A 14959-nucleotide genomic window follows, 5' to 3' on the forward strand; every position below is an offset into this window, starting at 1 on the left:
CTGCACATCCTTTCTGGGTTGAAGTAGCTTAATTAATCTGCGTATTTTTTCGGGAGCCGTGCTTTTGGATGCAGTCTTGAATTGCAACCTCAACATCAGGGGCCAAAAAAACATAGTAGTTTTTAGACTAAATGTTTGTGATTTAGGCCGATAAAATTAATTGTAGTCGTGATTCTACTATGTCATACGAGTGCAACACCCTACACGACCATTTGACAGCGATCGGGATTATGTGTATGTACGAACAAGACAACTTAACAAATCGATGAAGAGAGAATACGATAGATGGCCACAAACAACAAAATGCGTCTATGGAGTGCGTCGACGGCGCATTATCCATCCATTCCCATTAAAAAGGGTATTAACAAACCCGTCCAAAAACTTTTCCATTCTCCGGGCAGAGCTCGGCACAAAGCATTTCAAACTAGTTGTAACATTGAAAGATGGAATATTTAAATCTATCTCGAGATGACCTAGGACATCTAGCGCAAAATAGCTTTCATTTTAAATGTAAAATCTGGAGGCCCGCCGATAAAATTTGTTCTTGATTTCTCGGGCTGAAAAATTAAATAAAGACAACAAAACAAACCCTTGTCGAGCCTATCACGGCAACATAGTGCACCCGGATGGAGCTATTTGCACTAGATATCCTAGGTTAGGACAGAAAATTTGTTGACGGTTAGGACATCCAACCGCACGGGGAAAAATGCAACAAGTGATACATCCCATCACATATAGTCAGGTCGCCGCCGCCTTTTTTTCTTCCTCAGCAGGTGAAACCCAGTCAAAACTAAAACAACCAAATTTCTGAGATGGTGTCGATTACACTCAATGGGTGTTCCATCATCACACTCAGCAAACAACAATTATAGCTTCATCGAATTTTTTCGAAATGGTACAATATAAATTGCCATAACAAGCACCTCCAACGTCACAAACTTTTTACAACACATAAAGTGACAAGTTCAACTGGAAAATACATAAATCCCCCATCGCTGGGTATGCAGGAAATCATAAAAACGGGCGGTGAACTACATCTTCGGAGTGTACGTTGACTTCCGCCCGCATGTTGAACGGTTATGGCCAACTTCACCACAGCTCTTGCATCTCCTCCTTGTGGCGGTAAATTCCTCTTGCATAAATTGATGTCAGAAAGTTAACTTCCGAGCAACTAGCTTCCTCCATGCCCACAGCCAACTAGCCAAGGCCACAACTGCTTCCACCTTGCAGTACGCCGCAAGAGTCAATCGCTGTCCCCTCCAGCATCTGGAAAAGCATAAAGTGTCACCATGGTAAGAAACAGATGTGGACGTTCCAGAGAGTGCATATGCTGATATGGAGAGCCAGTTTGTTGCTAGTTTTGTATTAGTAGATTTTTCATATATAAGAAAACAACAACAAATGCTACTGCATACTTAAAAGTTTTTTGTGCATTAGATTGTGTGTCCCACAAAAGCTAAATACATCCTTGCCTGAATTTGAACAATGGTCACTACTTGATCAGTCAGCTAGGAATTTACAAAATACAAATGTCAATGGACGTGTATGCAGGATCTAAATCCCCTGCGTGAATTTTGAACAGGAAGTGTCCTGAAATTCTCAAAACAACTAATGTCAGGTTTCTATGGTCCTACAAAGATTCAGGGTCAAACTTTATAGTATTTGCAGGATACGAAAGCAGAAAAATATAGGTGCAACAGTTACCAATTTTTTTAACACTATTCCTAGTGCTTCCTGCCAGGTTCATATCTTTCCAATGCAGCTGAGTTTGATGTTTTTTTGCAAGGCAGTAGAACATCCTGAATCTTTGTAGGGCAATAAATTTAAATGTTACAGACTATTTAATCTTACCATCAGCAGATCCATCAGCAGCTTCTGCATCGCCACCTTTATCTCCACCCACTACATTCTCCTCATCATCTGCAACATCTTCATCTTCATCATCGTCACTATCAGCTTCAACTTTAGGCACTGGCATGGGTATGAAAGAACTTCTCCGGCGAGAACTTGTAATAATATTGCTCGTGTCTATGCCCTCAAGATCCTTTGCTCTCTCCTTCCTTTTTTTCACTGCTTTAATTTCTGTTCAAAGAAAGCATAACAATTAACAGGCAAGTCAACTGATTATGTAATATCGACATGCTTCAAGTGATTAACACAACACTAGCATGCAGCAGTAACAGTTGAACAAAATGTATAACCAATTACAAGAGTTCAGGATGAGGTCATCCCATCACAATTCACAGTAATATATCTTACCATTGAGAACAAAACACCTTTCTTTTGAGAGGAGAACAAACATCTTCTGTAATGTTATATCTTACTTTTTAGGACAAGCACCTTCGTGATGCTCACAGTTTGTGAGAAACACATAACGTTTTTTCTAGGGAAAAGAGTTATATTACCGTACAATTTCTAAATCAAGGTCGAAGTAAGACACAAATCTAGTTGGGTGGGTTTGCAACCTTGTGCATCCACAGCTTAGACTCTGCACCCAAGGAGTGTTCTTCACAAAGTGCAATTCAACAACCTAAAATCCTAAAGCTACCCAAATAAAATTTAGAAAATGAAACAATCCACAGAAGCTTCATCACATATTTATTATGTATAATTCAAAAACGAACTGGACCTTTTTCAGAAGGGTGTGAAGACAATCCTTCCTTTTCAAGTATATCCTCTAACTCCTTTATCAAATAAGCCTCGCGCTTGCTTTCGGGGGCCTGCTTTGCCCTCCGATACACAGAAGGTGGGATACTAGTAAAAGAACATATTAGTAAATTCGTTATTCCAAAATTCGTTAACTAGCATCCGAGTATCCAAAAGTAAGAATTACCTCATTCCACAAGATTTGATTATTGACTTCAGACGTTCTACTTGTTTGCCATACACTGGAGCTGGCTGTTGTCTTTTCTGCAAATCGAAATATATAAACAGTAAGCTAAACATAATGAAGGAACAAGTATTCGAGTGCCCAAGATTTTTTAAAAAAAGAACCTTGTCATCTTCCTCAGCAGATGAATGGGGATTATCTTCTGTCGAATTTCCACCTTTGTTTTTAGTACTTTTATCTAAGTCTTGTTTTGCAACCTTTTTAATCTTGGGAGTTGACAATTTCTTCTCCACTGTAACCTTTTTCTGCTGTTTTATAGATTTGCCCTTCTCAGCCCCTCTCTTTTTTGGTCTCTTAGCTCTATCACTGTCCTCCCTCTCACTATGGCTATCATTTAGTTCAGAGGTATCAGAGTCTTGACGAGTTCTTTTAGAGCCTTTACTTGTGTTTTGGCTAGCATCCTTTTGTGCCTCCTTTTTGCCAACATCCATTGTCCCATTTTCAGGTTCTTGCAAAACCAAAACCTGTCATCCAGAAATGTAATAGAAATGCAGTCAAGAAGTCTTTAAGCTAAAGCTAAATCAAAAATCAAAGACACGTTTCTGCTGCACATTTTGAAACGTACTCTGTCTAACTCTTTGGTAATAAAACCCTTGTAAGCATCCAAAGCTTTCTTCTCAAGCTTGAGGTCTTCTTCTAAAGTTCGGCGAACTCCTACTAAAGTAAGAGTTCTGCATTGCTTCATTTTGTGAATAAGTGCTGAATAGCCAAATGCGCTAACAGGTAAAATGAATGATGTAATGTTCTTCTTTAAAGTAACTTATGCTCTCCTTTTTTTTGGTGGACAGTTGCACAAGCTAGAGTTCCAGACTCTAGAGTTCAAACCAAAATCAAGTAAAATACAAAAGTGCATGCTTTTGGCAAGATGAAGTAGACATGCGAAGGAAACATGAAGGAATCTGAAGTGTACAATTAAAGCAAGACACACTCAAAGTGTATAAAGTAATCTCAACCTAAAATTTCTGGTGCATCAATAATCAGGTATGATTTACTTGAGAATGATCATGGGAAGAGAGAACCTTATCTCCAATATGCCCCCCACCAAACCCACCCACGCGAGCATTCCACCATACTATGCAAATATGAAATAATGTCTCGACCAAAATAATCGATCAGGTAAAAATTGTTCACCTTATTATTTTCTACAGCCTCCTAGATGCAGATTTTACCATTTTAATATCAGTATCGATGCTTTTGATGGCACATGTGCTTATGTCCTGAGGTAATAGCTAGCTATTTATACTCAAGTTAGATATTCATAACCATTATTGTGGGCAGTGAAAGACTTAAAAACAATAGAGATCACTGATTAACAGTGACAGGTTGGAGACATACTCTGAGTTCTCTCTAAAATAAGAATCCCTTTTATCGATAGCTTTCTTGATCATAGCTTCGCTTATATCACAACCAGAAGCTTGATTTCTTGCTCCCTCCGGATCTTTCTCTGTCTCACTAGATCTTGCCCCCTGCTCATCAGCACTGGAGTAGATTTTGTTCGACACTGATAGCGCATCTTCCGATCCTTCCTTGGACAAATTATCATCTTTAGCTTCAGCCTTCTCTGATGCATTACTAGTATTCTCATCACCAAATTCAGAAAACACCTGGTATCATGCACAACCAAAAAGAGAAAAGTAAATGACCATTGCAGAAAGCTGAGTAAATAATGCCTGATGAATACAAACTAGCAGGTTTTATCTAAGGTAAGTAAATATAAATACCAAAGGAATCATTTTCTAAACTTCGAAACATAAAACTTAAGGGAATGATATGCCCATGCTTGGGAAAGGTTCAGAAATCAAGCAATAACACTCAGGAATAGCTACGAATTTAGGAGGTTCTATTATGAAATATATGGTGCAATTACAAGTAGCTAGGCCAGACCCTCAACAGAGGCGGCTAGAATTCAACCCAAATACAGAAGAGATGCCTCCAACCCTAAGGAAAACTGAGCTATAAAGCTCAGGCGAGGAAGATGACAAACAACCGAGTGGTTGGGAAAAAGTACAGGTGTAAAGCAAATTGACACTTCTTCAGTTAACCATGAACACCTCGTCAGTTAGCTGTTTGGGTCCTGACAACTTCCCCGTTCTTGAGAAACGACCTGCCCTCAAGGAGTGAAACCTGGAAATACTTTTTGGATGAAACTCGCATCTTCCCACGTAGCGGCTTCTGCAGGGAGGTTTACCCATTTGATCAGCCAACACACCACGGGAATGCTGATATCACCGTGTACTCTGGGAATGAGTTTGCGCTCCAATACTGCTTCTGGTGCCACCAAAATGGTTGCACTGTCATCAAGCAGAGGTAAATTTGGATTTGGCACAGCCTTCGGTCCAATGTGTTGTTTCAGCTGAGTCACATGAAATGTGTGATGCAATTTGCAGTTATCCGGCAGAAGCAACTTGTAGGATGTGTTGCCTACCTTCGCGAGTACCTTGAATGGACCATACTACTTGGAGTGTAATTTCAGGCAGTGGTGTAAACTGAGGGAAGTGTGTCAACTTGGAACGATCGCTCGATTCTATTTTTATCAGCAAAATGCTTCATTCTCTCTTGTGCTTTAGCACGGTTCTGCTTAATCTGGGCTGTCGTTTGTTCCCTTTGCTGATCAGGGGTGAATGTGTCACCAGAATCTTCTGCAGGGAGGAGCATTTCTGCTAAGAGGGGAGGTGGTCTGCCATAGAGAGCTTGAAATGGAGTCATATTGAGTGAGAGGTGTGGAAGCTTGTGTTGTACCACCACACAGCCATGGACAACCAACTATGCCACTTCTTTGGCTGAAGGAAGGCCATGTTCCTCAAGTAATGCTCTAAGCATTGATTGACCCTTTCGGTTTGGCCATCCATTTGAGGATGATAGGAAGTACTAAAATGCAGTTTGACACCCAGAGCACTGAACAATCTTTGCCACAGTGTGCTTGTGAATATTCGGTCTCTATCAGTCACAATGACAGTTGGAAGGCCATGGTATTTGAATATGTGATCAATGAAGGATTTAGCTACTGTTCTGACAGTGATGGGATGCTTCAAGGAAATGAAGTGGGCATATTTTGTAAATCTGTCAACAACCACCAGTATCATGTCCTTGTTCTCAGATAATGGCAAACCCTCAATGAAATCCATGCTTATGTGTGTCCAGGCAAAGTCTGGGACAGGTAGAGGTTGCAAGAGGCCTGGGTAAGCACAATGTTCAGGTTTGTTGATCTGGCAAACTGGACAAGCTTTGACAAAAGCAGTGACTGCAGATTTGAGGCCCTGCCAAGCAAAGAGCAATTTAATTCGCTGGTATGTTGCTTTTTCACCAGTGGCCTCCTAGTTCAGAGTTATGCATGGACTGCAAGAGTTTCTCTCTCAAAGCATTTCCCTGTCCAATGAAGATCTTATGCTTATACCTAAGCACTCCACTCGTGAGTGTGTAGTGTGGCACTGCCTTTGCATCCAGAAGAAGCTTGGAGATGATATCTTGACACTTCTCATCTCCTTCTGTGCTTTTGAATAGTTGGGACAAATGATACTTTACTCTAGAGAGGGCATCGGCAACTCTGTTTTCTCTGCCCTTTTTATACTCCACTGCATATTTGTACCCCAATAATTTGATCATGAGTTTATGTTGCACCCCTTCAGTTAATTTTTGTTCCTGGATGTGCTTGAGGCTTTGCTGGTCAGTCCGAATTATTACAGAACTAGCAGCAAAAGTAATGTTTCCACTTTTTGAGTGCTTCAATTATGGCCAATGCTTCCTTGTCATATGTAGACAGTGCAGCTGCTTTACTTCCAATGGTTTGGCTCATAAACGAAATTGGTCTTTATATCCACTTGCATCAGTTTCCAATATAAACGGTTGAGTGAAGTCTGGCATAGTGAGGACAGGAGTGCTAGTCATTTTCTGTTTCAAATCAAGGAAAGCTGCATTTTGTTCCTCAGTCCATAGAAATCCCTCTTTCTTTAGTGCAACAAATAGTGGTTTGCAAATTATACCATAATGTTTCACAAATCTCCTATAGTAGCCTGCCAAACCGAGGAAACTTCTCAATTCAGTGACATTTGATGGAGTTGGCCAATTGACTAATTGACTATTGCAGCTATTTTGGCAGGGTCCGTTGCTACTCCCTTGCCAGTGATTATATGGCCTAGGTATTCCACCTGCTTTTGGGCAAAAGTGCATTTCTTCCTCTTGGCAAACAGCTGGTTTTCTCTGAGGCAAGTGAATACTGCTGTCAAATGCCCAATGTGTTCTGTTAATGACTTGCTATAAATCAGTATATCATCGAAGAACACCAAGACAAATTTCCTGAGGAATTTTTCCAAAATTGCATTCATGAGCTGTTGGAATGTGGCAGGGGCATTTGTCAAGCCGAATGGCATGACGACATATTCATAATGTCCTTGGTGTGTGCTAAAGGCAGTTTTATCAATGTCCTGCTCACTCATTCGGATCTGGCGATAGCCACTTCTAAGGTCAATTTTGGAGAATATTTGTGCTGCATTGAGTTCATCCAGGAGGTCTTCTATCACTGGGATAGGGAACTTGTTCTTGATAGTTTTTGTGCATTCATTTATCTTAAGTCAATGCACAGGCACCAATCAAAGTCTTTCTTTTTGACAACTAGTGCTGGAGAAGAATAAGGACTGTTACTGGGTCTGACGAACTTGTTCTTCAACAAATCAGTCACCAATTTCTCCATAATATTTTTCTGATGATGTGGTATTCTGGAAATGACATGATCACATTTCCTTTTTGGGGGCAGGGATGTTGGCTCCGAGAATATGTCCTCGAACTCCAGAACAGCTTGGACAGGTAGTGGAATTGTGTCTATCGTTTGTTCTGTGTCAGATAAGGGTGGTTTGATTAGGAGCAAAGCTCCACAGATAGAATTATCCAATAGTTTGTGTAGTTGGGCACTGTGAGGAATATCTGTAGTGGCAGGTAGGCTGGCATCATAGAATGTGACAATTTCCTCATTAATCCTCACCTTCAGAGTTAGTGCCTTAAGATTTAGTTCCACTGGGCTGTGTTCATAAATCCAGTGTGCTCCTAAAATGATGTCATACCCCTTTCAGCTTGAGGACTCGGAAATTGGAGTTGAATGGAATTCCTTGAATATCATAAGCTGTGTTATTACATAGGAATTCTGTCCACAATGTTTCTCCATTTGCAAATTGCACTTTTTCTCTTGGTGTTGGTGTGAAGCAACAGTTTGCCTTCGCTGCTAGTTCAGAAGTGATGAGTGTGGTGGTACTCCCTGTATCAACAAGAGCCAGGGCCTTTTCTTTGCCAATAGTAATTTGCAGAGTAAATGTATATTTCTTTGCTTTCTTTCCTCTCAATGCATGCATGGAAATTTGAAGAGTTGGGTTGCCCGCAGATTCTTCCGGATTATCAGAGTCTTCGTCATACTCATGTATGATTTCCGGACTGTCCTGGTCCTGTGTTTGCAAGGCATTAATTTGAGCTGCTTGTGACATTTTACAAACCTTTTTATGCCCAGGAAACCAGTTCTCCTTGCACTTGTAGCAAATGTTCTTTTACTTTGCTTGCTGTATGATAGCAGCAGCAGAAGGTGGAAGAACAGCAGACTTTTGTGGTTTTTGTTGCTCAAAGGAAACCTGTCTCCTCATACTTGGAACATACTGCCGAGATGTTGGTGGTGGGATAGACTGTTCCATTCATCTTGCATACCACATGGCTTGTTGCATATCAACTGGTTTCAAGCATTGTAAGTGCACTTGAATATGAGTTTGGAGACCAGATATAAAGCTGTTAATGTAATAATCATCTGGCAGTGTAGGGTTATCTCTTCTCATGAGATTCAATGCTCTCTCGAACTTGGTTATGTAATCAGCTACTGTGGATGTTTGTGTTAAGGAGTGGAAGTTTCGGACATTGTCACAAATGGAAGTAACAGAGAACCTATCAGTCAGGTATCTGCAGAATCTATGCCATTGCACATTGTTTGTTGAGAAACCAGTACTTCTCCACCATTGAATAGCTGGTCCTGTCAAATAAGTAACAGCAATTTGTGTTCTCTGGTCCAGAGGCGTCCTGGCAGCATCAAAGTATTGTTCAATGGTTTGGATCCAAGAGCATCTCCCTCAAATTCAGGAATATTCAGTTTCGCTGGTTTGACCACAGGCTGTAACTTCCTGATATCCTGATAGTTTGTTTTCTGAAACCCTCCTCTGTTTTCACTACCACAGTAGTCCTCATCATGTGGTTCTGTAATGTTGTGCCCCTGTTGTTGATGTTCTCGGGCAGTGTGCTCAATTCTCAACTGCTGCATGTGTCCAGGGTTCTTTTGGTGACCATAGTGAGGGTGTCTGTATGGTGCCTTGTAAGTGCCATCCAAGTTCTGTTCTCTGCCAGCTGCATCTTGCATAGTACCAAAACCCACTGCAGGAGCTGGTGGTCTGTGTTGGTCTGGTTGGAGTGGGGATGATTTGGGCTGTCCAGTGCATATAAAGGCTGGACCTTGTGGTGTATGCATATACACACTGCCTTGCCCTGGTGAATTACTTGGTTGACCTCCTGTTTGTGGCGGCTTGTTAACCTCATCAGGTTTAGGAGAGTCAGTGTTACCCTGTTCATTTGGGTGGAGCAAGAACAACCTATCGAAGTTAGCTTGCAGCTCAAGCTTGCCTCAATATTGATGACCAGGATCTCTGGGCGTACAGCTGGGGACCATCCTTTTCTGCAGCTAATATCTATAACCTACATTTCAAGCGTCTTGAAGCCCTACATTCTCTAAGTGGATCTGGAAATCTAAATACACTCCCAAGTTAAAAGCCTTCTTCAGGCTCCTTGCTAATGATTGCCTCAACACGAAGGATCTACTCCAAATAAAAGATTATGAACTAATAAAAACATTGTCTTTGTGAAGATGAAGATAGTTGAATTGAAACCGTAGATCACCTTTTCTGGAATTGTCCTTTTACCAAATGTTGCTGGCTTTCGATCAATGTTAGACTCGATGCTAGTCAAAATGTCATCAGCATGCTCTCCTCTGCTAAAACTGCTTTTGGCAAGCCTTTTTTTTAATTTTGAAGCCATAGCTACTGCTTCCTGATCCAATTTGAAAGCAGAGGAATGCTATTTTTTTACAATGTTAATCTTAGTTTTAGTTCCTTTTCTGTCTCCTTCAAAAGGGAACTCTTTCTTCTTTCTAACAAAATGAAGGATGACCATAGGACAGCTCTTACTGCCTGGCTAGACTGTAATCCTTAGGCTAAGGTACATTCTCTCCTCCCTCCCTGGGTATTTTTCCTTTTGCCTATAAATTTTACTGTTGGGGCCTCCCCCTACAGTTTTCCAGTTAAAGAAAAATCGCATATGGTCTTGAGGATAGTCAACTATATTACCTATTTTTTTTATTTACTTTGGTTAAATCAGAGATAATCGTTGCGGATTAGCTTAGCTGGAATAACACATGACAATTTTGCAGTGCTCTTACGAGATTAGGAGCTAGGCCGGCCGCAGGTTGGTTCGTACCACCTGCTAAGAGCTCGGCAGGAGTAGGGGTGGGCAAATAAACCGAGGAACGAAAACCGACACCGAATGAACCAAGAGCAAAGCCGAATAAACCGAGGACCGAAAATTCGGTGTTCTATTTGGTCCTGATTTCTGGAAAACCAAATTTGGTTCAGTGATATCGGTTTGCAAACACGGTTGGCCAAACTTCCGTGAATGCCAAAATACTATGGATGTGTCCAAAAAAAACTAGCGAAGCCCAGCAATCCATGTGGCCCAGACATCCTTGCATCACACGTATCGTGCTATTAAATCCACCCATAAGATAAGATCGAAACTGCCAGGCCACCCCCATAGGCCACAGCCCCACGTGAGGACAACTTCTCTTTCCCATTCCTAACCTAACCGCCAGAGACGCTATCTCTCTTGGTCTCGTTCCATGCCGGCAGTGGAGGAGGCCCAGCCAGCGGCCAGTGCCTTATCTCTACCCTTCCTTTGTGTCTTTCTTGTCCCCGTGGACTACATCTTCTTCTATTTAGCAATCTCCTCTACCAACCCGTTTGGGATTATTTTGCTGAACTCACATGCGAGATGTTCTTGCCTGTAGGAACTGATTTTGTTTTCTATCTTTCTTCCATCGCTCACATTTTCTTTCCTATTTTGTGTGTTGTCAAACAAGATCTGTTCTGTTCAGTGACACTGAAGAGCGAACCAAATTATCAGTTGACCGAAGCCTCGGTTAGCTTTTCCTCAAACGACCGATCTGTCACTAATTTTTGAAAACCGAATTTTCAATAGCCCGAAAAACCGAACCGATTGGTTCGGTCTAATGGAATGCCCATGCCTCAGGAGGATGACGCTTAGCACCCTGTGATTTTGAGATAAATAACTTCATTTTTTATTCTAACAAGTTCAACCAATCTGCAGAATACACTGTTTATTAAATGATTAGTACTAGCTTTGGTAGCAAATAATAAAATGTAATCACCCTTTCATGCAACTAAATCCAATAAGAAACCATGTGTACGTATATATAAGTCAGCCCAATAACTTGCATAAATGTTAGAAGTAACAATAACAAAGTAAAGAAAAAATCATTGTTATAGTAAGGAACCATTAATTTCACTGATTGTGTTTCTCCATGGTAATTATTATGCCACAGGAAGGCCTGTGTACATTATCATCCATTGTACCTTGTCTATACATTGCCTTATGAACTTTTTATGAGCATCAAGTGATTTTATCTCCAACCCCATGTCCTTCTCCAACGTTCTCCTAACACCTTCAAGGGTCAAGGAGCTGAAACAAGAAAAATACCAGCGTTACATTCCTCTTTGTTGACCATGGCAAATGAGAGAGAACAAATTGACCTGATTCCTAAAGTAAGGAAATAAGAGGGAAAGACCAGTTTCGACTGCTAGCAAGCACAACAGCTGGAGAGCCCTTTCCGAGGCAGCCAGGTCTACAGAATCACATAATGTATGCCACTGCCCCTCAAATGTCACCTTTTTTATACCTTACAGACTTGTTGTATACCTAAGGACACACGAAAACTGCTGCCTAGCCATTACTAATACTACCCTTTAATCACGAATTTGGTATAGCAATTGCAAACAGTATTGTGGAGCCCTACAAAGAGGAAGAACCCCGCGTATACATCGCATTACAAGACACCAAGGTCCATTCCCTCTGGTACCCCATGTGCCCATACACAGCAATACAGTGACCACGGAGTTGACAAAGCCAGCAGTCAACCACAATGAATCTCCGGTGAGGTTCCATTTCCCTCCACCCTAAAGGCTTAAGAACTAGGGTTTCACTTTCATCCCCCATAAGACCTATTCCTAGGAGCTACTTGCATTACGCCACATTTTCGACGGACCTGCAACCCTATTTCACCGCCCTAGCCTCAACCACCATCATTGCACGGACTAAATTGAATCCAGCCGACCAAAACCCTCTATGTTCCAGGACAATTGAACTTACACCGACAAGGTGAAATTCGAACACCAGGGCTACCCCAGTCCCATCGCCAAAACCCTAGACAGCAACTCGCGCCTCGCGCCGCCCAGCCAAAAACCCTAGAAGGCATAGACCATCGGGGCACAACCAACCAGACAACCAGTCCGAAAAGGGGAAGCGATGAGAGGAGGAAACGCTCACTCGGCCTGATTTTTGAAGAAGGGGACGCGGGCGCGTAGGGCCTTCTCGATCTCTGCCTCCCTGCCCCGCGCGGCGGCGGCCGCAGCGTCCGCCTCCATGCGACAGTGGTGGTGGTGGTGGTGGTGGTGGTGGAACTTATTTCGGTGGTAACTGCGACTGTCCTGTCGCTCGCGCTAGCCTGCCTTGATTTGCTTTGCCGCTGCAGTTTTTTGGGCGATCCCTATTTGACGCTTAATGCGTCCGATATCCAGCCGACGCGTACCCTGTCTCGCTATTCTATACACTAGAACATGAAAGCTCGCGTTGCTAACACTACAAATATTTTAGAATATCTGAACAAAATGAATGAATTGAAAAAATAAGCTTTTTATTAGAGTTTAGTTTTAGGTGGATTGCGTAATTTCTAAGCATAGCATAAATTGGGACCTAAGATTTTCTGGGGTGAGCTAACGGTAATTTTATTAGCCTGCCATCCAGAATAATCTTATATAACTAAGAAGTTCATCCCCACTAAGGTATTTCTCTTGACATGCAGCTATGCCACATCAGCTGACCCAACATATCACTTAATTATGTGTCCACATCATCCCAAGTGGATTGATTTTTTCAAATGGAAAGAGGAGCTTCCTGTTGACGTCTGTCCTATTTTTTTTGCCGTAATGCTCTAGAGGTCCCGCTGTGTGCTGCGGTCGTATAGTATCCATGTCGATTGATTTACCAGGAACACTAGAAGTTTCGCTCTCTTTATCTCCAGCACGATTGGCCGTCTCCTCATCTTCTCCACTTAGCAAATGCAAGAGTAACCGATGCATCGGCACTCCTGTTTTAAGCGATGCATTTGCTCACCCATCTCCACTCACGGTTTGTATTGCTTCGCCCAGTTCGTTCTCCAACCCGCCGCCAGTGGTCCTCACCTCCGCATAACCCAACACAACCTTCGTAGGAGGGTCGGCCTCTACTAAGACGGTCTCCAGTCCGCATGCTCTTTTACCATCTTTATGCTACTATCGCTTGAAAGTGATCCTGCGCCGGCATCAACAGCTCGGGTGATTGTTATCAAACGTCCGTACCTGTTTACCGCATCCTCGATGTACATATTCCTTGACTGCAATTTCAACATCTACGAATGCTGCAAGCAACGTTTCGCTTGGTATAGTATATATCTCCATTTTCTCCATTCCAATGTTTTTTCTTCATATTTATTTATTTATTTATAAATCTAGATCATATTCTTGCCTCTATTGGTATCTTATAAGTATTTTTGTGTAAAGTGCAGTTTTTGTTTTGTGAGGTGGACACATTAGTAATTAACACGGCGGTTATTGATATGTCATTTCTTTTGTGACTCTTTTTTCATGTTAAGTTCATTCAGTAAGGTACCTTCGGTCATTCCAAGCTGTTTGCCAAATGTTTGTGCACTCAAACACCCGTGTCTGCTCAATTAACAGGTACCAAATCTGGATTACCTCTGTTTTTTTTGCTTTGATTATGTATGCACTGCACATCTATTATGCTCTTAAAGTAGTCATGATCGAGCTATTGTATTGTATTGTCTCTATTTTTCTCCCTAAAAAAATTAATCACACAATTAGGTTCCATGACCTTTATATTGAACATCATGCACCTCTATCGAGTGATATCAGATAGAACCAACTACTGTCATGTGGTACAAACCGTTTTAGTTACTTGGTACGATCATGTGTCTTACATGATGCTAGGATCAGTAAAGTTTTGGTCTATCCAGATCTAGGAAAGAATTCTCAGCATAACAGTCATTTCTTTATTTTCCTTTGTCTTACGAATAAATCCCATTAATTTTGGGAACATCATAGTTTGTTAGAACCAAACTAAGTCATGCTTTATTAGCTTGCTTTTTGCCTGAATTTTACATACCTGGAAAGTTAAAGATGTTTCCTTTCTTCTTTTCTCTTGCAGTTATGAAGTCCAACTGACTGAATGTGACCTGAATCTATCGGATAATTTAACTTCTCTTCTACCACTCCACTACAAAAAAGAGTTGTTTTCTACCAAGGAATTATGCAAATAATGTTATCTCATATATTTCTCTATATGTGGATTCATTATTGTTACACCAATGTTTTTTCTCTGGGCTATAGTTTGGCAATGAGAAGACACATGTGATTAAGTTATGTTCTAACTTTACACACCTTCATTATTTATAGTTATATAGCTCATGTTCCCGCAGCCACGCGCGGGGTATCATCTAGTTTAGGATAACAGTGAAGTACAAAGGGCTTAAGGCATGCAAATATGAAATATATATATTGTCTAAATATCGATGGACTCCCCCCCGTGTCGCACCCCAGGCGACACCGGGGGCAAAAATCCCGCGCCGCCCCCCTCCTCCGCACCGCGGTGGCGGCGGCCCCCCGCTGCCAAATGGTGCCAGGGGTGGCTCCTTCTTCGTCGCGTCGCGGA

At 41.7% G+C, this 14959-nt stretch overlaps 1 protein-coding gene across 1 annotated transcript; it reads right to left on the reverse strand.

Moving 5' to 3' along the window:
• Nucleotides 1-858: 858 nt before the first annotated feature.
• Nucleotides 859-12725, reverse strand: LOC127295065 (uncharacterized). The gene is made up of 9 exons (XM_051324970.2): nt 12521-12725; nt 11551-11656; nt 4226-4494; nt 3456-3561; nt 2995-3354; nt 2834-2910; nt 2630-2754; nt 1852-2082; nt 859-1266 (listed from the first exon to the last, which is right to left on the reverse strand). The coding sequence occupies exons 1-9, from the start codon at nt 12616-12618 to the stop codon at nt 1244-1246; spliced, it is 1395 nt and encodes a 464-aa protein (XP_051180930.1). The 5' UTR covers nt 12619-12725; the 3' UTR covers nt 859-1243.
• Nucleotides 12726-14959: the final 2234 nt, after the last annotated feature.

This window comes from Lolium perenne, chromosome 4 (assembly GCF_019359855.2).
Source record: "Lolium perenne isolate Kyuss_39 chromosome 4, Kyuss_2.0, whole genome shotgun sequence".
Lineage (NCBI taxonomy): Eukaryota > Viridiplantae > Streptophyta > Magnoliopsida > Poales > Poaceae > Lolium > Lolium perenne.